This window comes from Varroa destructor, unplaced genomic scaffold (genome assembly GCF_002443255.2).
Source record: "Varroa destructor unplaced genomic scaffold, Vdes_3.0 BEIS01000007.1, whole genome shotgun sequence".
NCBI lineage: Eukaryota > Metazoa > Arthropoda > Arachnida > Mesostigmata > Varroidae > Varroa > Varroa destructor.
This window is the reverse complement of record NW_019211460.1, coordinates 7,320,957-7,342,747: the sequence shown is the minus strand read 5'-3', so window position 1 is coordinate 7,342,747 and position 21,791 is coordinate 7,320,957. Positions and strand designations below refer to the sequence as shown.

Here is a 21,791-nt window from a genome sequence, read left to right as displayed (position 1 = left end):
ATTTGCTTGGCCGAACTGCTCAAAATGTGACACTAAAAAAATATCAACACACAACGACAATTCGTCCGATTTTTTAGTCTTGTAAAGGGAAGCCAATTGAAGTCAAAGTGCGCCTAGAAATAACGAACGGCAATGCTAAGTACGTGCAATAATTTTGGTACTAAATGATTTTTTATGGTTATTAAGTGTTGCTTTTACGGAAGCGTTATAAACAAATCTTTTGAATGCTTCAAGAAAAAATTACGACTAATATAAAGTATACAAACAATTTTCTAACTAGTCAATTTTGTGTAGGACACGTCTATATGTTATCAGCTTCCTCTATTTCCTCAATTTGAATGTTAAATCAATGTGCTGGTGGTGAAATTTATATGGTGCATTTGAGCTTTATTTTTTTTTTACAGCTTCATGATCCGTTACCGTTTTTGGTCTTCTTCGTACGAAGAGATTTGTCAACTGCTGTCTGGCCACTATATATTTTTTCTAATATTATTGTTTGATGAATTAAGCTGATAGAAATTCGTCGGCGCTCACCGATTGTTCTCATGTACAAATTCGGTTACATCCATCTCAGAGTTCACCCATCTACCTACTTGTTTGTCCTTGTTGATGTGAAAATATTGTGTACATGTATCTGAATGAATGGATGAATTATGTATTTTATTTAGGTATTTGTTTACATACAATTGTAGATCTGTATGCAAACGGATGATTCCACGTTATTTTTCAAATGAATAGATTTGTGCAATCCCACATCGTCTCACATATAAGACAGCAAAAAAATTAAATTAATATTAATTTCGTAGATGGAACAATATGAATATAGGAATTCCATCAATAAAATACTGAATCTTTTTTTTTTTCGTTCTACATCTAATAGTATACCTGTGGTGTGAGAATTCTTAATAAAACAAGATAAAGTAAACGCCTTCCCACAACGTTACGATCATAGTTGAAATTTATATTATACAAGACAGATCGTAACTGAAAGTATCAATATCGTTACTCTCTAAATAATACCTCTGACAAACGAACCGGTGTTAATAGCTGCTGTTGTTATTATTGCTTCGATGCTATTTGTTGTAGTGCTAAAGGCAGTACGGATAGAATAAGACTTGGTTTGCTGTCCCTTTGTTGTTTTGTGTTGACAACAGTTTACACAGTGCCATTGTGGTCCTTTGTCATGACATTTATTGCCCTAGCTATGTTTTAATTTGCATTCATTCTAATTAGACGATTCAGACTTTTCTTATTTGTTCATTTATCATTGGTAATACCGGTTCAGTGTTCTCGAAGACAGCGGGCTAGTTGTGCATGTTGCCTTCACTCGTCACCCATGGCCGTTGAATAGTGTCCTATATGGCCATAGCTATGAAACTAATGCAAATTGAGTCGACTAATGGATCAGAAGACACGACATGGTTACAACAAGCCGACTATGCTCCACTCTTCGGCAGAGGGTTGAAGTGCTGGTGGCGAAATAACGAAACACTGGGAAGGGAAAAGGTCCGAGGATCAGCTTGTCAGTTTTCTAAACAATCTCTGGTCAAAACGGTTTATTGCAAAATGTAGACATAGACAGATAAATACGCGGAGAGAATTAATTCGAAAAATACGATATAAACTTTACACTAAGTAGTCGGTAATCGTACTAATAGTGCACGTTGAGTTGTAGAGATAGTATTGTTATCAACTGCGTTCTCTTGCACAGTGTACACGCTTCAAGGTCAGACTCGTATCCCAGCGAGGGCTGCACGTTTTCTTCATTTTATTCGTTGACACGTATCTATTACTAACTTTCCTATGTTTATATTCGTTATTACTATCATTAATGATGAGGATAGTAATGACTCCTACAAATGGTAATAGAACACATGTACTAAAGAAGATGCCATATGAGGTAAGCGTTTGTGCTCGTAGATATCCCTTGTTTAAGCACAGACTAGCAGATTATATCGGTAATATCATACATCATTGCGAAGTGAGTATGGTTTACGACACAGGGCAAAGCGAATGCTTGCTCGGGAGGCAGCAAAGACTGACGGCACGTGATTTTCCCGTTGAGTATTTTTCTTTTTTTTGTAGGATTTTTATGTACATTTTTTTTTCGTAGTTATAGCGGGCACGTTGCTACGTGGTCATTCAGTGAACGTAGTAAACTGCTTTGACAATGAATACATCATACGAAGTTTATTCTACTAGGCAAAGTAAAATTCATATTTGCACATAGTGAACCATATAAGGACGGTAAAATGTTCCCAAGTTCCCGTGGGATGCCTCCCAAATCATCGAGTATAGAGCCGCGATCGATCGTATCTATTGTCGAACCATTATATGCTAAGGGCCAGCACAGTTAAACCTTTAATACACTTTGTTTTTAGGCTTGAACCATTATTGTCATGCTACTAGAGACAAGATAATATCATATTATATTGCGAGCTGAATATCTCTATGCTATTACACATGTGCGTGTGTGTGTTGGCCTACTTCCTCTTCGTACATCAAATATAAGCCCTAATAGCAGTATAATCACTTGTAGAATTCTATAAATAGCACTAAAACATTAATTCCGTTTTTCTTTTCGAAGGCAAATTACATTAGATCAATCAATGTTATTACAGTGCTATCTTTTATAGCTAGGACGAAGAGATTTTTTATTTCGAATATGCTATTCTCGCTCAAAGAGCCGAGCTGCTTTTTTTGTCAGTTGACGCCTGTCATATTTGCCGAATCCTGTTTATCGTGTTCATTTCAAAAACAACTCCACGAATTATAACGGTATTTCCCTCCGAATTTCTGCAGCTTGATCAAGTGCTTCTTGCTATTTCTCCTTGTCCATTTCGCGTCGGATCTTTTCATATGTAATCCGATTTGTACGGTTTCGGTATTTCCTTGGGGGTCCCTGTTGCTGCAGCTGCTTTTGTCGACTTTTTCATACTTATCGTAATGTTAGAATCTGTTTGTAGTACTCGCTGTGGTTAGTTTCATGATCAGCTCGTTCTGTGGCGTTTTTCATTGACGTCTTTTGCACACCGTCCTGTCGCGTATAGTTCTTCAATTGTTCGCTGGTAAGATTCGGTTTATGTACAAGTTACGCAAAGACAATGCCCTCAATCAATCAGTTGATAGACCGCCCGATCAATCGGCCACTGCGTGAACTCTTTAAAAAACAGCAAGTATTATGACTTGGAGAGTGTTTTTCAACAAAGACAACGTATGTCATACAAAGCCCAGTCGGCTAAGCAGACGACAGAGCTGTGTGAGTGTGTGTGCATTATGTAACGATAACTGCTAGAATGTTCGGTCATTGGTTGATTTATGGCTTCGAAGCTATGATATATATCAAATTATATATGATAGTTAGGCGACACCATGTCACATTTGTGGAACTATAGATGGAAACTGTGAATGATTACGAACCGTGACTACATAAGCGTAGGTAGGTAGGTAGGTTACGAACGGGACGTTACCCTTGCTATGATACTGCTTACAACAATTGCGAAGGCTATATATATATATATATGTATATTAAATATTAGCATCGTTTTTATGTCATTTCTGATATAAAAAAATTCACACTAATTCAATAATTGAACAACACCGATCGCAGGCTGCTATATCTCTTTTTGGTCAAACAACAAATTACGGATACGTGCAGGTAAATCTTGGCGAATGCCTTGTCAGTGTTTCCGGCGTAGCCCCTGGCAATTTCGACAAATATGGACAATGACAACTTTATAATTTATAAATCCGCGGTCGGCTGGCGCAGACCTTTATTTCCAGATGCAATAAAGATCAACTATTCATTCAAAACCTTCATTTGTATTTGCTATGTCTTTCATATTAGCACAATATGTATATATTTATAGGAGTTATGCGACTTTACGAACATGTCATGTTTTCAAGATAATGCACAATTTATACAGAATATGGGATAAAATTCATTTTGCGCCGATCGTATAAACAGTAGCGACCCCGTGCCCACCCGATTCTCTCCGTAGCAGCAGAAATGTATACATGTTTGTCCAGCTTCACTGAGCGCAGCAGTGCCCTTGAACGACCGAAGTGATGCTGATCAAGGAGTTGTGCAGCATGTTATATGAACGGCGTGCTCTTAAGGAACGCGTGGCGTTATGAAGGTCACCTTCTTGAAAGCATCTATCGAATGGTGTCCACTTGAACTTGGACGGCCTCTTGAACTAGATGACATCCACAGATTCTGCATTATGAACTAACCTATACATTTTAATAATAAGGTTTGATTTTGAGTTTCGTTTCCAGATTTTACGTGCATGTATTGTTCTGTCTATTATTATCATACTTTCTACGGCGTACGGCATGCATTACGCGCAATCGCGGTGTGCCTTATACTACTCTGGAATGGGAACTCCTCAAAGCTATATCGGGTAGAATCTTTGTTTACCGATTCAGATTTGTGGATGCCGCAAACGGCCGCTGAAGAAGCTCTTCACAGGATAATAGTACTCGCGACGTAACACGACAAAAGGCGGCCACGATTTCACCTGAAGCGTCAGTCACCGCCATTGCGTGGACGGTTCATGCAATGTTAACGGAATTTCTTTCAATACTCAAGATTCTAACATTTATCAGAAACTTACTATCCCAATGTACTTACAAAGAGGTTTCTATGGGAAGACGACAAATCTCAACGTATGGTTTCGGTAGGAAGCCGCTACTAAGTGAACAGCAAACTAGCTTTTTCTCTAAACTACATGTTACAAATACGTTAGAAAATTAAGTATATCAACCCAGACCCCTAGTATGCCACCTGGATATCTTATACATGTTGTGTTCCCAATCAATAAACAATCTATATACCTCTTCGAAAAGAGCAGAATCACTCTCCATGACGGCGATCGCGGAGAGGGTGATAATAAGCAGCATTACAAGCGATGCAAAGGCCACCAGCTGCGCGTGACGCAGTAACGGATGACCTTCGGGCAGGCCACCTTTCCCGCCGAGCGCATCGTGACACTCCATTAACGTGTAGCCTGTCGCAGTAACAGCAACACCAACACCAACACCATAACATAAGTAAAAAATACATACAAACAGCAAAGTATATGTAGTAGTATGTCCCGCATGATTGAAAACGGGATTCGGCACGACAAACCATGCTATCTCTTATTAAATTCAATATCATGCCAAACGATTTTTTGGTATCTCGTGATAATCATAGTCGGGAAAGGCTGAATTAATGATGAACCAACGTGAAGACCCGCTCTCCTGGCTCCGACCATGACTAGTACTACCTGGATGCCCTCCATTTCCGCACGTTGATGCATATCATTACGATGCTGAAATTAATTGTTGTCAGCAATTGTTGCAAAATTCACACGCGTGTTTCTAACTACTTCTGCAGAATGTGCATGCGAAGAGCCTGCAGGGATTTGCCCCTTAGCTTTATACTAAACACGTAGTATTCCTGGTCATAGTTGAAGAAATGCTCACACAACGATTAATACACTCTTGGTAAATTCGTTATACCTGGATGTTCACTTAAGGGCGTTTCTGTAGGCTCGTAGATGTTTCCCGAGTCTTGGTAGCCTACGACGTGATGTTTACCAAGGACATCCCCGTTATGATCAAAATGCTGACCTGGTCCGATAGGGCCCGTTCCACTGCCAGCGTCACTTTGATGTCTCTGATGGGTTGGAGTTCCGTCAAGTGTCGGTGTTAAAATAGGTGGTTTGTTCGATCCCAGCGCGCCTGCGCCCTCCTCATCGTCAGGGTTCACCAACAAAGATCCGACGTCCGAGGTCCCGCTTCGAATAATCTCGGACTCGTCGTCCTAAATAATCAAGACCAATAAAAAAAGCTCTGTCAGCCTAACCAATTTTAGACCAAGCGCAGTTAATATACTCATACTTAAAATCTGATCGAACTACATAACTCACATATGTGAGTTATGTAGTTCGACTAGTGAGTAGCAGAGTAACACGCGAGTGGATAGTGGTATTGTTATTAGTAATATCGAAAATGTTTTTGCAACGGGTGTAACAGCACAAGTTCTTATTAAGCGTACATACACGCTTCAATTCAGCCTTCATATATAAAGTAAACTACGTGTGTGGAAAGAACCCCTATATACCTTGTAATGGGCGTGCTCCAACAGTGAAGCTGGATGGCAGCTCCTGTTTCGATTGAAATCGTCGAGAGCTTGGTTGACTTGATCGTCATCCACTGAAATCTGCGGCAGTCGCGTCTGAGCGGTCGTGGCCGATGGATGTCCTGGGTACAGAGACGCAAGTGAAGTTTCACGTTTCTTTAGGATCGACATCGCCCGTGACAATGTATTGCGCTTGGATGCCAACGGCGGAATACTCCTACAGATGTAGAAACGTACCCAAGATAAATTATGTAAATTTCTGAAACATCTGTGCAGCTCTGAATTGAAACTGTTCTGTATTTAGATACCAATGTAACCCTCATTGATAACAATGTAAAACCTTACTTGTACACATCAATATAAGCAGACGCTGTGTATCGAAATGAGATATATGCCATGCAAAATAAGGCTTAATATTTGCAATGAACATTAGAATTCGTATCAGAGGGCCGTTGTCATTTATATCGCAGCGGTCGTAGTCTACTCACGTGAAGTAGCACCGAATATCGTTGGCGCAAGCAAAAAGATGATGACAAGCGGCCTGCGAAGGACACCGAAATCCGATGACCTAAAGAAACACAGATTATATTAGCAACACTAGTATATACAAGCGCCATTTATATCTTGGCATAATACTATGTTAAAATTCCGAAAAATCCTCTAATTTTATGCTTGTAGCATAAAATTAGAGGATTATGGAGATTATATTACGAGTGCCTGTTACAATTGTGTTGTACATCTAGGTCCACTCTTTATTGCAATAGTTCGCGTATTTCCTGCCACTTAGACTGTTGCAAAATGTCCAGCTGTCAAGCCACTTTTGGGCTTTATATACGTATACGTACAAACTGTTACTGGTTAAAGAGTGATCACACCTGTTTTTTATTTGAGCCCGAAGTCATGACGTGTAGAATAAACATCTTGCCTTCGTAGTTAAATTTCACCAAATCGTCAAATCTGCCAAAAAGAAACAGAAAAAATAATAGCTTTATATACTTGTGTCAACGTTCGGACGAGAAACAAAAGTGTAGAAGAGGTTACCAAATCACCATTGTCATATAAAGGCATTCACTTTACGTTGGACATCGTTGATCACTACGGTAAGCAATTCAATACTATAAATATAAACATAGTAAAACTATAAAAAAGAAAATAGATCTCCTATAGTGCAGAGGCGACAAATGGTGGAAAATTGAAATCCATGAAGTTACGTTATAGACGCTGCTCCTAAATCAGCCAATTCCCAGACGTAACCATTACGATGAACCGAACTAAAGCTAGAAAATATAATTTTAATTATTATCATATAATTACTTAATGTGCTGGTCTCGTTTCCCTGCTCGAAATGTAAGAACTCCGAGGTGATTGACTCCAATGTAAAGTTGATTCTTGTGTTCGTCTTTGACCGGGTGCGGGTCTATGCCATAGCTTTCTAGGGTGGCCGCGCGCTGCAACCCATAGGACGTAATTATTACATTCTATGGTTTTGAAGGTCTATAAAAATAAAGCATCCTTCATATAGTTTAGATAAGTGATGTAGTTATTACTCAGTTGTATTCAGGCTGCAGTAGTAGGACTTTTGCACCAGAATTGGTTCACATGAAGCATAATAGTTGCCTATCTGTAATGAATGTACTTTTAGAAAAAGGTCCTGTGCTTCGGTAGCTGATATTCCTTTGAGTGTCTCATGGATCCGCTCGATGCGTGACTCGATCTCCTGAAAAAACATTTCACGGCCAATAATAAAATTCCGCTCTTTGCAAAATATACAAGTTAAAATATATAGTTTTAGCCTGTAAACGACCCCATACTCATCAGTTTAAATGCATTTTCACTCACCAAATATAAACGAGGCCAGCTTTCATCTGAGTGTACAAGTTTTTGCTATTAATTGACAAAAAAGCCGAAGCATTTCCGAAAGCGCAGAAGACGCCCTGTCTGTCGGCTTTGTTTTTCTGTCTGTGCCTAAATTTACATCATTCTTGCTGAAAAGCTAGGGAAACAATAATGTATTGTTTAACACTTGTAACGTACGCTGTGTGAGTTTTTGGGCAGAAGTCTACTGGTGCTGAATGTGTGCGCCCGTTGTCGGGGGTTATCCACGGAATCGGCAGGATTCCCATCGTTAACGGGATCATCCAAGCCGTCTTCGCTCGTCGTACCCCCAATCGCTAACGTATCCCAATCACCCAGCTCGGCCTAAGCGTAAATTAGGTTAACGTACAAGCACATAATTTTTCTCATTTAACATAACACTGCGCATATGCATCACATACACATGATGGACTTGGCTTATAAGATGTAATAGCATGTTTTACTTATAAGTATATTGGATCGGTCCAAAGGTAAGTAGTTAAGTTTGGGATTATGAATGTGTTAGCCATCGAACGACCTCACTGCTTGCAAAGCAAGCTCACCACCAAGGTTCATTCAGTCCTATACTGTATAAACTTTAGTATCACATTTAGTAATGATCTCACACCATACCTGTTTGACGTAGGCGACCATAAAGGCTGCCTCACTTTGGGTGCAATTAAGACGGCCGTGAGTTAGATCTCTCTTCAGTTGTAGATATACTTGATATCGGCATGCCTCTTCCTAGAACAGTTTCCAGGTTATAGAAAAGTTAGGATATTAGAAATGATCTTTACCTGACATCTGTATATGATTTCATACAAATTCGCTGTTTAGCCCTAATTGTCAACGTGTTATCTGCTTGACGAAACGTTTAATCGAGGAATCCTAAGTTACCGTAATAGCACACCCGAGACAGACCAGGGTTATGTGCCTAAGTATGAAACGATGTTATCAGTATGCAAAGCCGAGACACTACCTCTGCGTACCATAACTTGACAACAGTAGAAATACGTTCATAAGCGCAAAAGCTAATATAACACGTTGGTATTCCATTCGATTTTTCGTAATTTTCACGCCACGATAGGGCCACTATAGCCGGCAAAATAGTCTGCTGTTCCGAGCGCCACAGCTGCCTTTTTGTGGTCGTTGAGATATATGGCAGTCCTATAGAACGGGATCTGCTCATAATACACTTACTGCGCTCATCAAGGCAAAAGCTAGGACGAAACGAAGGCCGTAGGGTAAATAATGTCAAAAGAAGAAACAACAACAAACATCCTCGGTGAAAATAAGGGATGGACGCAGCGTTCAGAAATCGATGCAAAAAGAGTTTGCGTTCGATGCTTGTAAAGAAAATGCAATTGACTTATTGTTGAGTTAATCGTGCGAAGTTTTGCGTCCGGTTTCTGATTAAGCATTACATCAGACGGTTAGTTCCTGTCGACATAAGACGAAGGATGTTTACGTCCGGCTTTAAATTTAAATTTCTACACATACCTAAGATTTAGTGGACAAACACGTCAGCTTCGACGCCATTGCGGGGCCATGTGTCACATCGCTAGTAACGCTTATATAGGGAAACCTGTGCTTTTATGATTAAAATAACTGACAGAAGAAGCGCGATTTGTATTTGTGCATGAATATTATATGGCTTCCATTTACCTTGAGATTGAGTGGGTTCGGGGGATAGTACTTGACCCTAAAACAGAAAACGACATTTTTTATCCCCTTCACCTAGAATGACACATTTGGAAATATTAAGTTAATTTTTTTCGCAGCAATTAAGCTAATTTTCTTATTTTTATCTTACGGTATACACAATTAATTACTTATAATAATTTCATTTCGATTTGTATAATTTAAGCTGGATGAATTTCGATTTGTGATAAACCCATGTTGTTATTAAGAGTGGCGGTACCTACACCATTGTACAGTAAGAACATTGGAGATGGTGGCCGTTATACCGTATTTTGATAAGTCAACGTATACGCATAAAAACGTACCCTAAACACATAACCTGGACACAAACCTGTTTAAGGACGGGTTTACTGAGGTCGAGCCATCGCCGCTGGTTGTGAGAGTCGACATACCGTAGGCCAAACAGGTCCTTCTCCAGCAGTCCTATGCTCGAGCATACGAAGTCGAGGACGTACTGGCCCAAGCACATATGCTGATGAAAATAAACAATAACGGTCAGAAAATAATCACTAAGTGGCACGTTTTTATTTACTGACGTTAGTGGATCAATGTTTCGTGTCCAAACAATCTTAGTAATTTAGGAAGGTGACCGCACACTAAAAAGGCATGTCAAACTTCAATTTATGAAAACAAATAGGCATATATTACTATAGGATAAAACATAAATAGACTATAATATTATATTAGGCTCGGGGATGCGTACAGGGTGCATGTAGTTGAGACTAGGTAAGTTACAGCTTAACTATCGACGTGAGAAGATGCAAATAAGGCAATATATAACTTTGCATACAAAGATGAAGCAAAAATTGTGCCACTAATGCCATTGCCAACGATCTGCCAGCAGCTCACACATACGTTTTCGAGATTACACGTTCATCAGCGCTGGAATTGACAGAATAATGGTACTTGTAGCGATTCAGCGATAAGTGTTTGCCTATCGGAGCTTGGGATGTGTGAGCCTTAGAGTAGACGCATTTGCTAATGTCAGCCGTTTGATAAATGCTAACGTTGTTTCAGGCGTAAGGTTTAGATCTTATATTCTATTATGGTCCGGCTTGGCTAAATATCTAGGCTCGAGCTGGCTTTCATCTGGCAAGCTGATTCGAGATTCTGTGCGAAGACTGGGTCTCCTTCTGGCTGATGCATCATAAGCAAGTGCGTATTGAATCAACTAACGTCTCAGCAAATCAAGGGCGTTGAATCGCCCTTCTGCCGACATCACATACGCGGGTGTCAATCCAAAAAGGACCATGTTGCCGCAAACTCATCCATAGGGATACCACCAGTTACCGTACGGATATTAGAAACAATGCCGGCTCACTTTTTATCCAGGATCGGTTCCAGCGGTGAACTTACTTTTGCCTAAAACTAAAGACTTATCCCTACCGTAGACGTTACAAAATTGTACGTTTAGATTGTCCATCCCCCTATAAGAATTTTTTTCGCTCCTTCTCTTTTTGTATTTGACGTAAACCGCACAATCAAAATATCACAGAATATGCAGTACCAAATATTTATTATAGATAATATGGTGTTTTTCCACTTGAAATATATAAATAAAATGTCGCGAATAGGACGCGGCTGTCAATATGCCTACAATAAACTTGTAAACCTATAATAAAGTGTGCTAGACGAATTCTGCGTCCATCTTTCCTAGTATTGCTTCGCTCTCTCTCTCTCTCTCTCTCTCTCTCTCTCTCTCTCTCTTGATACCTGTACTTCTAAAGCTTCGAGCACTAACCCACTACCAATTCAATTAAATAAATTGATTCAAATAAGGTATTCTTAAATTTTAATTCACAAAAGAAACTAATTGAATGCTTGTGTTCGATAGGCGCTATGTAAAATAACAGGTGAATGGTGTCCGAGATACGCACTAGGAACTTCGAGAACAGCAAAGATATCTTACCGACCCGGTCCGTACATCTGTAGACAACCCAGCTACATATGCATTGATTCATATGGATCCAAAGCGAGTTTATTTTAAGAGTATCGTAAATAAGACTGCCAGAATAGACATAGTATGACGAGGAAATTACCCGTCAGTAATGCGCATTGGCCCAAAGCACGGGATGCTTCAGTAGAATGCTCAGTATCATCATTGACATGATACATAGTATATATTCGATCATATTCTCTTTTGGAAATAATACCATAGGAAAGTTATTATAGGAACACGAATAACATAACATTGATTTAGCAATATTTCCGACTCATGGATGACACGAACACTCGTTTTATTGAGCGCTACCAACTACTAATGGAATCGCTTATATTTCTAATAATAGCTAGAGGTTATTAAGTGTGTCTTCTAATAGAGTTCAGCTATTTGCCATTCTCTCATTGCGCCATCGTTCAGATTATCCAGCAGCCCCTGCAGGCGTGTACGTTTTGAATGAGGACATCAACTACTCCAGTTCATTATTTCATTTCGGCATCCGAAACCTAACTTCGACATTCGTGACCTGCTAACATGCCAACCCGCTGCTAAAGGCTAACATCTGCCTCGATGCCACAGCTACTTCGCGTCGTGGCTATAATTAGACTAGAAAAAGAATAAGGGAATCCGAGTCCCGTGAGGGATCGAAAGTGTCCCCTAAAACACTATTCAACTAAAACGATTCAGTTAACGATAAGTTCAGCCGAAACGATTGTATCATTCGTGTTTTCAAGACCTTCGTCAATCTTGAGAAAAAAAAAATCTTAAAGAAGAAAAGTAAGATTTTCCTTGCTTAAATATTCTTTGAACAGTAGGTCCACTTTATTGGGCGAAAAGTTAGTTTTGTCCAAGCAAAGCAACTTATCATTCAAGTTGGCAATTCTGCAATAAGTTTTATCACAAGAGTCGTCATCACGCTCCATCGCCAGTGTGAGTGCGGATATGAACATGCAGCACAGAACAACTTCCTAATATGATCAATTGGAGCAAATGCTGAATAGCAAAGCCCCTTTGTTTTTTATCTATTTTTTCAACCCATTCAAAAGCCGTGTGCAGTTTAGCATCTTGCTCAGATATAAGTCCCAACTGTTTTGCTAGAAACGTGGATTTTGCCGAAAGCGTTCACCTTATGCGTGCGATAGAAGGGTGACCAGTATAGGATGACGTGTCCAAAATTAGACAACGCATCCGAATCTGATTTGAATGCAAGCAACAGATTTTACAGTCAGAATTGCTTTTCTGGATTAGACATTACTCAGCGAATCTGTCTCTGTAAGACTACGCATAATTTACGAGAACATGCTCTGTTGTCTAAATAATGAAGCTTTCACAATGAGGATTTCAAAAACAGTGAACATTTACACTTGTCTCGGCAACACCTCAATAGCCATGCTGCAGCGGGATGAGTTTTACCAGATTTCTGTAGTTCTTTGTGTTATAATATCAATTGAGCCATTGAGCACTATCAAAAAATACTATTATGACCTTACAGAGGACACGGGTATCTAGTTAGTTAATTTTTTTGATTAACGTTTTTTCGATAGTAGCGTGTAAAACAATTCTGTATTTGAGATCTTTCCAAACTTACTTAGCCATAAACTCTCATAATTTTTTTTTTATTTAATAGTTTTCGTAATTGAAACATTCATATAGAATACATGACTGTTGTCCGATAAGTAGTGCTACCGAATAAAAATGTGCGATACAGGTATGTTGTAAAGTCCCATTTTTAGATAGTGTTTGTTATAGTTGTAAACCCACAGCCGTGGTAAAAGTAAACTAAGTGCAATATACGAGATACATACACTTATATAAACGTGACGTTTTAAAGCGTTTCTCTATGATGCTTCCTGCACGAGTATGCATCCGCAAGCCCTCATCCGAAATTTAATATGCGTATCTCGTCTGTGATGGTTGTCTAGCTCAGCCATGGGTGAACGACAGGCTTACGAAAGGTCGGGAGCCTCGGGGTTTTGTTTGACTGGGTGGAGCAAACAATATATACTAGTTGTATGTTATCGTAATTAATGTTCTGTGGCGGTACCGTTGCAACTAGACCCCTTCCCCCGTAGAACGTTTCGAACTCTATTCCGTTGCCTCAAGTCAGCGATTGCATATGCAAGAAGTTTTCAAAGATCAGATTTACACATCTTTGACATTATCTCCACCGACTAGGATCTAACGTACTACCAGAAAAAAGTTTATCAAACCATCAAAGAATGTGGATAATTTCTTTATACCTAGAAGACCCTTCTCTTCCAAAATATCCCTTTTTTGTGATCAACATGAACTAAAAATACGGGAATTTACGAACTTCTGCCTTAGTTTTCTAGTAAGTTATGATTCCAGAGCGAAGTTACCTAGCTTGGATCTCTATTTATGTTATTCGCATTCCAACAAGTGGTAATTTATAGCTTTAGATTTTCCAGTTTCTCTCAATAGAACCTAAAGGTACTAAATCATGGATGTGTCTACTTGTCACCCACCGCGCCTATATTTAAATTAATGTTTTTTTTGTGTCGCCCTGCTGAATGTAGCAGACGAGTTGTTATCATAGTTGACTTCGGCTGGAAACCGTATTTCTGTTACGAACAGTACATTCAAAAGCCAAAAAGGTTTTTAAAAATACTTTGTTGTCGATAGTACTACAGTTGGTAATGCTGTTACCTGACCGAGTGTTCCCCATTTAGCCAACAATAGCTCTCAGTCGGCGATAATAAGCTTAACGGCTTAACGGCTAAGCGGACGTTCCACGACAGTTTCTTGAGCAGTATCTGTCTAGGAAAATGCAATAGACATAGTGGCTTCTGGTCGGAACAACCTACTTCGTTTGATATAATATTTGAACACAACATAGGTGTATTTCGTCACCGAAAATCTGACCCACCAATAAAAAATTGGCTCGACCAGTGGAAAAAAATACTTAAGTATATCTGACGTCTTATCTTTTTTATCATTGTATATACATATTATGTTATACAACGCTCACAATGGGTCTGGTGGCCCCGATACAGTGTGAAGAAAATGGGTCCGTCTTAGAAGGTTAAGTGGGGCCCCATGGGACGTCGTTCACAAACTGCCATATTCATTGGGAAATATTTTGATCTTATAGAAGTTACTTTAGACTACTTCACAACGGGTAAATTACAAGCGATATTTTTCTAACTTCTAATTAATATATGAAAAATGCCATCTTATGATATGTCGCTGATTAAGCAGTCAATCCTAGTTAACCTTTAGCGATTCCTTGTTTCCCCATAAATACAACACCGTGTCTTGATAATCCATATATATATATATAAGAAGGAAACGTTCCAATTATGTAGTAGCTAACATTTCAAAAGGTTATCCATATACCGCGTCACTTATTTACGTTTGATCTATAAAAGCTTTGAATATTTCACATAAGCGTATACACGTTTGTGTAAGAATAAGCAGAATATCTATATATATTCCGAATGGTTGATAATTACCGTACCATTGTCCCATTACACGGCGATATCACACACGTACACACTTTAACTATAGTTAAAAGGGCTTCTTCAGTGTGTGCCTCTAGATCAATCATCTAAGGACGCTGAGTCATAGCCTATAGACAGTCTTGTCTAGGGCAACAAAAGCCAGGTGCGTCAGGCTCAACAAGGCCGCCTTCGTCAGGCTCGTTGAGTATAAACTAATTGAGCAATAAAGTATTTTGTGTTGATTTTCATAAAGTGTATTAAAGTGTACATACATTAATGTACGTATATCTTAGCACAGAGTAGCACAGAGAGAGCACAAAGTTTGGATGGTTGGCAGTTCATCAAAATATGAATTTAAGAAAAGGCCGGTCTTATGGCGCTAGATAACTAAGCTAGATAACAAACCCAAAGACAGCAATTGCTTCGATTACTTATTACTCTCGACTACTCGTGCGCCTTTCAAGAACGTTGAAAAATTCTGGTTACAATTCTGGTAGCCAGTATGGAGCTGGTACGGAGCATACTCTCATTAGTTTTGCACCCTATTCTGTATAAAATAGCCGAAAATATTTACAGTGATGGCCCTTGAATATTATGCTTTGAATAACTTGGCTGTGTCCGTGTCACAGTAGCAACTCGCTAGTTCTGCAATCCTTCGCTTTTTGTTTGAAAAAAATCGACAGCATCTTCGTGGAAGAACGTGAATTGAATCATCTTCCTAACGCTCTACGCTGCACAAATCGACCCACGAAGTACTTTAGAATATGGAACTAAATGACTTCAGTCGGCTATTGGCGAGAGCGTACGCCATATGTTGTATAAGCCTAACATGTAGGATACAATATAGGATAAACCTTTCAAAATAATTCGTCTATAAAGATCGGACATTTCCAAATAACGCAATTGGCCTTTTCATACCGAGCTATAGTGACATACAGGTTTATAATGGGAATTAATCCCATGTGCATTGGTAGCCTATCATGGCAAACAACAAAAGGATACAAAAACTGGCATTATTGGTAAAACGATCTCTATTGCCTTTGCCTTGGGGTGAAGATTGTAGCCAGCGCAACACATGCGACAGGGATCAGCGAATTCTTGAAAGTGTGAAATATACCGGTCAACATTCTTCTTGCTCGGCAATTCGTGAAGCAAAAAATGTTTATCTTATTGCACGAAGACGATTAAATATGTTTGACACCCTAACGGAGTACGAACGGATAGAAGACGCGTAAGTGCTCGATTTTTTTACTACCAGTGATATTGACAAACAGAAGCTTCATGATTAGAACATGCGCAACCTTTGAGTCAACTCTAAGCGCTCAGGAGCGAAGCTGAAATCAAGATTCATTCATAGCTGCGTAAAACGGGTTCAAAGCCTCTCCGATATCAATGACGTACATGTGGCTAACAAGGACCGTATAAATCAAATATTACTCCGTCACCTTTTCTGATTGCTCGATTTTTGGGTGCCAGGACTGCCTCACCGCTTCCGGTTCTTGAAGCTTTTAGAGCTTTAATTTTGAGGGCTATGAGCTACGCGCACTCGGCCTCATAGCCGCGCATTCCGCTGCGGATGTCCAGGTTCAGACACGCGACCCATGGACTCTTGCAATAATGACTGATATCAGCTTTGCTACTGCATCATCTAGCACCGAAACCGTATTACTCCGCTATTACACGTCGATAATAACCCTCTAATCAGGGTAAGCATTTGATTTCCTTTTCAGACAAAACAATCCGTGTGCTTTCCCAAGGAGCTAGATATGCCCAAAGACCATTCTCTTTAAAGCGGTGACAAAAAATAAAGTACCTGTTTAAATGCTCTGAAGCATTATATATCATACCCATTTTTCGGTAATAAATATCGTCGATTCAATAAAAAACATAATTAATTTCAACTATTTTGCATTTACCTTGGAAAAAATTGAGTATCGTCATATTGTTTGTCTTGAACTGGTTCTAAAAAATTAGAAGAACAAGCAGAAATAAATAGGTAATATGGAAACGATGTTTTTCCCTTAAGAAAACATCTTATTATTTCAGCTTTGAGTTCATGAAAAACAATAATTAAAAAATTAACTTCCTTTACCATCAGTATCGTAGGAACGAAAAGGGGGCTACATTTAAAAAACTACTTACTCTGTAAAGCTACTATCTGCACCTAAACTACCTAGTAGCTATAGTTGAGGTGGATTGGCTTATTGTCGCCTCCGAGCCCATCTCATCTATGAATCCTTGTATTCCAGCATCCTCGGGAGTTTTCCGTGATCGTTTGAAATTGCAGCTCAACAATGAGTGGAGAACAAATTATGTTCAGGCAAGCTTAAAGGCACAGAGGTAAATAGAGTGGCTGTTCTTTGTGTCAAAAAGCTTCCCAGCGATTCAAATGACTGATGCAATCGTCTGTACTGTCCATAACGAATACAAAAAAAAAATAGACAAATTATACTCGACTACGAAGAGACACTGCCCGCTAGATATTTCAGTAGTGTTTATGTTTGTCGCCGTACACTATCACGATAGTGCAGTTTCGCGATTCAAAAGCGATAGAATTTGTAACAATTATAGCCCGTATTGATCAAGAAATTTTTCGAATAGTTTATATTTAATCTGAGATCATTACTAAGGCGTATTGACATGTCTATCACGTTATTACAGAAAGCTTTTTACATTATAATATACTGCTGAAAATTTGCAATCTTTCGACGGGGTTGATCATGCGCAATTGGATTTACCACCGAACAAATTGAGTGCTAAACCGTTATCAATGGAAATGCGCTGTTCCTATTGTGCCTGTTTCTTGTCCTGATACGTACCTGAAAGTCACAATCGATGGGAGCCTCATCGTCATCGAGAAAGCGTACGCTACACCTGTATTCCTGCCGGTTAGCCTTCTTTGAACCAAAGCGGAACATGTTCACCAATCCAGTCTGACGGCTTATTTGTCAGATTAGGTTTTTTTGCTGGACTACTGCTAGCAAGTCCTTCAAGGAGATAATAACCTAGTGAGTGACTCCACTCCTAGCTTTAATCTCCTGCAGTAATGGGTTGTATTATGGTGTGAGTCCCTTTCAAGCCTTAGGCGACTAGGGCATCTTTTAAAGGTGTCACATTGTTTTGTGCTAGAGTTTGCCATACAGAAGTATCCTTGAGTCCTGATGGTACCGTATAGCGTTCCAGGCCTGCTCACTGTTGATCTGTTCCTTCGAGCTGGCTTATATGCATTTTCCAAATTTGTTCACGGTCGGGATCTAAGCGTTGATTTGACAAACAGAAATTGTTGTAATAATATTCCTCTATGGTCACAGGTAGATTTAATTAGCGTACATGCAAAAATCAGCTTACAGAATGCCAACTTATATCCTATTCGCGCAGGCGACTATAGCCGGCTCTCTAGAATTCTATTGCAGAAGATTCAACTAATTTCAAATCGTTGCTACCTGTTTGTTGAGTGTTTCATTTTGTCATCCTTTTTTTTTAAACTTTTCTACAATGCCAAAAATGATTTTTTTCTAGTTGTCGAATTTTTGGGAGTGCCACCTTTTTGTTATTGTGTGAATTCGATTTCTTCTTTATACAGTATGAAAAAAGTAACATCTAAGTTTAACACACGTTCAACAGGTTTTCCACTAGGGTCTAACTGAACATCTGAAATTTTTGGGCTTCCGGTTGTGCACAGACTATTTTTACTACCCTGATCGACTAATGTCGGTAAATAACGTAGCTATGGAGCCAACTAACTATGATCTCAATGAGACACGTTCAGTGCACAGAGGCTGAATCCATTCCATTCTGTCGATAATGATGCTATAAATCAGTTTGTCCTACGAACCGCCGGAGGCGATACTTAAGCCATAACAGGCTTCGACGGAAGTGTAATTTCAAAAGAAAAACGTATGCTTATTTGTAAGAAATCGTGCACACAGACATCTGCTATAAATTGCTGTGGTTCTGATTATTGGTTTTCAACGCGACGATCTGTATAAACTTTGCACTGCGTGAATACTGAAACAGGCAGTTGCGCCACTTCATTGCGCTGTTTGAAAAGCCAAGTGGCTATAGTTAGCGCGATAAGAATTATATGTGGTACACCTGTACGACGAACATCTTATAAGCCGCCAAATTTGAACTTTCGATTTAGCTCTATATATATATATATATATATATATATATATATATATATATATATATATGTATGTATGTAGCTAACGTGAAGTGCCCTCAAATATTAGAACCAGCTTGCTTGCAATTGAGGATCCACTGGCGAACCACGACTCTCTAATGCGATTGTAGCAGAAATAGGCATTTAAAGAAGCACAGTAAATTGATTGTAGAAGTTTCCACAATGTTCCATGTACAATCCAGTAGAGTACTTGTACGTGTTGCGTTCGTGTCCGCTTCCTTCAATTGATGCTATTATCTTTTGCCGTCGAAACACAAAAGCGTTTCGGTGATTGTTGTCTGATAGCGTGACATCATTCGAGGCGGTTGCGTCCCACGCAGGGATATACGTACAAGGTAAATAAAGTCATCTTGTTTATAGTATGCGCTAGTTTGAGGCGATTTTTCGCCAATCTCTTTGCACAGCTTCGTGATATATCTTGCAATAGCCTACGTTTCTCAGTAATAGATATCTGATAGTTAATTAAGCGCAGTTTTGGTTTTTTCCTTACTCCGCGAAGAGACCGATTCCAAGAGCTTTTTTTGTTTTTGTTGCTAATCGCTAAGCGATAGATAACGACACTGTGTACGTGGACAACAACGTGTATCCGGACAGTGTATTGCGTGCACTCGCGTAGGTCAAGACGTGCAGATTGTACTCTTGTTTTTTACTCTTGTTGTTATTAGAACTGTCTTCCTTTTCGTCTCTTCGACGCAATGTTTCTTTGATGCTGATCGGTGGTGGTGCACGGAGTGAATACAACGGTTTCCTAGAACGATTCAGGGCGGACTGGGTGGTGCACGTATATACACACAGACACACGCCACATTGGAAGAATGGCCTCCCCTGTCATCGAGTGGGGATTTGTCGAATCTGGAGTACCCTTTCACTCAGATCTCACTCGCTACTAGAAGCAACACAGCCCGACGGCAGTCCCAGCAAGGTGGGCGGCGGTGCTCACTCGTACATGGTCCGTGGGAGGGGCGGAGTGGTGGTAAGGGACAGGCTACTGTAACAGAAGGAGAAGGGCAACACAACGCGGCAGAGACAGCAGTCTGTGCTTGAAGGAGCCCTCTGTGATATTAGCCACTTACAGCGAGGCTGCGATGGCAGCGGCAAGTACGTGAAATGGACAATCTTCCTAGTTGACGTTTCATCTGCCAGTTTATCTATCGACTTATAAATGTCGTTTTCTCATTTCATTTTTCGCTAACAACAGTGAAACGACAATAAAACGACAATCTAACAAGAAACAAAAAATTCACTTCTGCGCTGTCCTGGCTTTTGAGCGCCGATAGCTGCGTCAACTCGAGCTACCCTCGTACTTCAGCAGAAGCAGCACCAACAACACCATCACCAACGACGACAGTAAAGACGGTGCCGCCCTGGACCGCCTTCCCCTAGCCTTGTCGTACGAGCTACCGTCGATCTGTGAAGAGCAAGCGAAACTCTCCTCCACTTGAAGGAGATCTTTCAGCTGAAGGCTCTTAGCTTCAAGACTCTCAAACAGGTTCACACTTTGACGGGGGCTTGCGGCCTGCCATGGGGAGAGGGGACTACGAACGAAACAACAACAAAAACGATTTCTGAGAATTGCCGATAATGTGAACAACAACAACGCAGCGTGCAATCACGCGAGCGCGCGGTACGGGGGAAGGGGAACGAATACGTTCTCTTTCCCAAGTGTACGAATGCGCAGGTAAAAACGGACTCACGGATAGCGGAGACACTGAAATACATACACGTAGGTAGACAAATAGACAGACAAAAGGACACTTACTAGTAAGTTGTTGCACTAGGCGCGCTTCTATCCTAGGAAACGATACTGACGGCGGCAACGATGGGAACGCTGATGACGGTGCTGCAGCTGCTGCTGCTAAGCTACAATGAAAAGCGTTGGCGCTACCGTCGCTCTAAGTGTTGTTTCCTTCATTAACCGCTGCGAGGGACAAAATAGAGAGAAAGGGTGAAGAAAGGGCCTTAACTTTATCTGCTGGCAGCGGGAGCACCGGCGGACGCAGCGGACCCAGCGGCAATTGCCAGACTACCCAGTACCGTCAAATCGCAGCAACATACCACGTCTCCTAATCACCCACAACTATAGTAATGACGACCAGTCGACCGAGTACTTTGGAGCTGTTGTTCATTGGCGCTAGATTAAAGCTGCGCGCGTCAACCAGCGAAGACTTCTCAGGAGCTCACGAACCGATACACACGACGTCACACCGAAAAAAGAAGGGTCATTTGAGTATATGAATAGGGGACAGACCAACAAAACCTAGGAGCGATTAGCTACCACGACTGTTATTTCGGACATTCGGACAAAGAACAGCACGGTCATTTCAAGGTTGTGCGAATAAAATAAAAGCGACATGCATAAGTATAGCGGAACCTACGTTTGGGAAGCGAAAAAGGATACAGTTCTCAATTTGATGTACTTCATTGCTGTGGACGAAAATTCCTCGTATGTGTGCTGTAATAGGATATAATTTTTGGTAATATTATACTCTCCTTATAATATTATACTACATCATGCAAGAT

General features: G+C 40.1%; 1 protein-coding gene across 17 annotated transcripts; it reads right to left on the bottom strand.

Annotated features, from left to right (window-relative positions):
- Positions 1-361: 361 nt before the first annotated feature.
- Frmd5 (FERM domain containing) lies at positions 362-21,365 on the bottom strand. Of its 17 annotated transcripts, none has more exons than XR_015316694.1 (16): positions 19,332-19,944; positions 17,905-18,339; positions 10,017-10,157; positions 9,650-9,721; positions 8,618-8,728; positions 8,165-8,329; positions 7,767-7,847; positions 7,445-7,578; positions 7,006-7,087; positions 6,619-6,698; positions 6,113-6,347; positions 5,509-5,812; positions 4,840-5,012; positions 4,424-4,523; positions 3,421-4,236; positions 362-3,160 (listed from the first exon to the last, which is right to left on the bottom strand). XR_015316694.1 is itself a non-coding variant. In XM_086974507.1 (16 exons), exons 3-15 carry the CDS (start codon positions 18,001-18,003, stop codon positions 4,428-4,430), a joined length of 1,773 nt encoding a protein of 590 aa, XP_086830633.1. In that variant the 5' UTR covers positions 18,004-18,339; positions 20,345-20,806; positions 21,031-21,364; the 3' UTR covers positions 362-4,236; positions 4,424-4,427. The 17 variants fall into 17 exon arrangements, 16 of the variants coding, with proteins under 16 accessions (XP_086830633.1, XP_086830634.1, XP_086830637.1 ...); XM_086974507.1 differs by lacking the exon at positions 19,332-19,944 and adding exons at positions 20,345-20,806; positions 21,031-21,364 and having other exon boundaries at positions 362-4,236; XM_086974508.1 differs by adding an exon at positions 13,430-13,605 and having other exon boundaries at positions 362-4,236.
- Between the last annotated feature and the right edge of the window lie 426 nt (positions 21,366-21,791).